Source organism: Protopterus annectens, chromosome 6.part1 (genome assembly GCF_019279795.1).
Source record: "Protopterus annectens isolate FY-2018-M chromosome 6.part1, PAN1.0, whole genome shotgun sequence".
NCBI lineage: Eukaryota > Metazoa > Chordata > Ceratodontiformes > Protopteridae > Protopterus > Protopterus annectens.
In genome coordinates this window covers 326,286,847-326,289,072 of record NC_056738.1, presented here as the reverse complement: position 1 = coordinate 326,289,072, position 2,226 = coordinate 326,286,847, and the positions used below count along the sequence as shown (strand labels likewise).

The window sequence follows — 2,226 nt, the reverse complement described above, 5'->3', positions numbered from 1 at the left end:
AATCTTCCAAGCCTACCAGGAGAAGGTAATTGTCACTGCTGTTGCCAGGTAAGGGGTTTCATAAATTACTTATTAAAAGGAAACTAAATAAATTATTCCAAATAAACTGCTTTAAGACAGTTACAAGGCAAAGATGCCTTAAAATTTAGACAGCATAAAAAGATTTCAAAAATAAGGTGGCTACCGATTCTTCAGAAACTTGGTATTCCTTGTCATGGCTTGGCAGATGACAAATACATTACATAAAACCCTCCAAAGTCATCTTGGGAAAAACAAAGAAAATATCTGCTTTTGTCTAAAGGTTTTGTAGCTTCCTAAAAAAACACCCTTTACTTATTATGGGAGAAACTGCATTAACTCTTTAATCAACTTGTACATTCATTGCTCAGTTTAAATAAGGTTTCTATACCTCTGATTCTTGGTCATCACCCCAGCACATAGCACAAACCTCCTGGTCTCTGCTCAATGTGGTCAATTCGGCATAATTGGTGGTCTGTTTTTTGTGAAGGTTCACACCTGAAAACAAAATGCATACAGCATGTTAAAACATGTCCAACAAGTTACTGTGTTCACTAAAACCTATGTAGTGCTGTCAATTAAAGACAATTAGCTTCATTACACAAAGCAGGTCTAAAATTCCCTACAGACCATATTCGGCAGGCCTAGTGGATTTACTACATACATACCACCTCATTAATTCTGACTGTGATCATAAGACCCATTTGTTTTACTTATTACAATTAAATGGAATCCTTTAAACTTCTTTAAAAATTACTGCCATATTGCCAGGTTGAGCCCTTTAATTCCTCTGCCACAAGCCCCTTTCCCTTATACACGAACCCAGGACAATTTAAAAATTTACATATTCTTTTACTACTTCACTTAAAGTTGTTGTTGTTCCTTCGGCTTTTCCCAATTAGGGGTTGCCACAGCGGAACTGCTGTTGTGTCTTTTGGCTTTTCCCGGTTAGGGGTCGCCACAGCGGAACTCCGGTCCGCTAATGACTGGCAGTAGATTTTTACGTCCAGAGTTGCCAGCCCTGATGCACAACCTTCAATGAAGGTATGTCCATTCACGCATGTCTCCACACAGAAGATGCTCTAGCTGAGAATCGAACAGGACAACATCTTACTGTGAGGTGACAACGCTACCGCAGCACCACCCAGTGGAACTCCGGTCCACTAATAACTGGCAGTAGATTTTCATGGTGTTGAGGTGCCAGCTCAATGCCCAACCTTCAACGAAGGCACGCCCATTTACGCATGTCTTTCGGATGCCACTTGACCACGGGGAGGACATGCAGACTCCACACAGAAGGCGCTCCAGCCGAGAATCGAACGGGAGAACCTCTTGCTGTGAGGCGACAACGCTACCGCTGCACCAAAGTAAAACTGCATTTTGGAAACTTCACTTGCATGTTAAAATAATTCCCTTTTTTCTCTTGTTTTGTGTACTACAGCTGTGTATCAAAAAACATGTGCAACTTTATATATGCAGGAGTTTGAAATGCCAAATACTTTTTAGAAAAAATATTTTTTTTTAAGACTGTTTCTTCCACTGAAGAAGCTGGCAAACACTGCCATTTTAAAATAAAAATTTTGAACAAGGGAATTATCTCCTAAACAGTCACTGTTAAAAGCCTGAGAAAATGTCTGCACTGTGGTACCAATCCAAGAACTTTAAAATTCAGGTGGTGTTTTATAAAACTGTACCACAAACAACCAGAGCCTTGTCTCTGTCAGCAGTGTAACTTAAAACTTTCAAAGCTTTTTCAGCTTCTGGAAAAAATAAAAAACAACGAAAAAAGCCAGAGCATAATAAATAAATTATGTTCTATCCAAGCAGCTTTATACCTTTTTAGTAATGCACTGCTCTTGATATTTTTAAAGAAATGCTTTATGCATCAAGATAAAACTGAATGAGGAGGGACAGACCCATTAGGCCCCTACTTTTTTGAGAAAATTCATTTGAATTTTCAGCATTAATACTGAAATACGCATTAGTCTAGTAAAACTAGCACTGGATTGTGGGGAGCGTGAACCATTTCCAAAGAACAATGAAATGCCTTCTTTTTTATAAGACCAAAAGCTTTACAGGCACTGACAGGAACCAAACCCAAACCCCTGTAACTCTGGATGTACACCTACTTTGCATACAAAAACATGAAGAGCATGATTTACTGTGATAACCAATCACCTACAAATTATACCATGTTGCAAAAGCAAA

The 2,226-nt window shown here is 38.8% G+C and overlaps 1 protein-coding gene across 1 annotated transcript in view; it reads right to left on the bottom strand.

Moving 5' to 3' along the window:
- Positions 1–2,226, bottom strand: part of WDR74 (WD repeat domain 74) — a gene marked incomplete in the record, with an annotated part of 481,100 nt that overhangs the window by 427,753 nt on the left and 51,121 nt on the right. Inside the window, 1 exon segment of the mRNA XM_044075744.1 lies at positions 410–516. Within this exon segment, the coding sequence (XP_043931679.1) occupies positions 410–516 (107 nt within the window).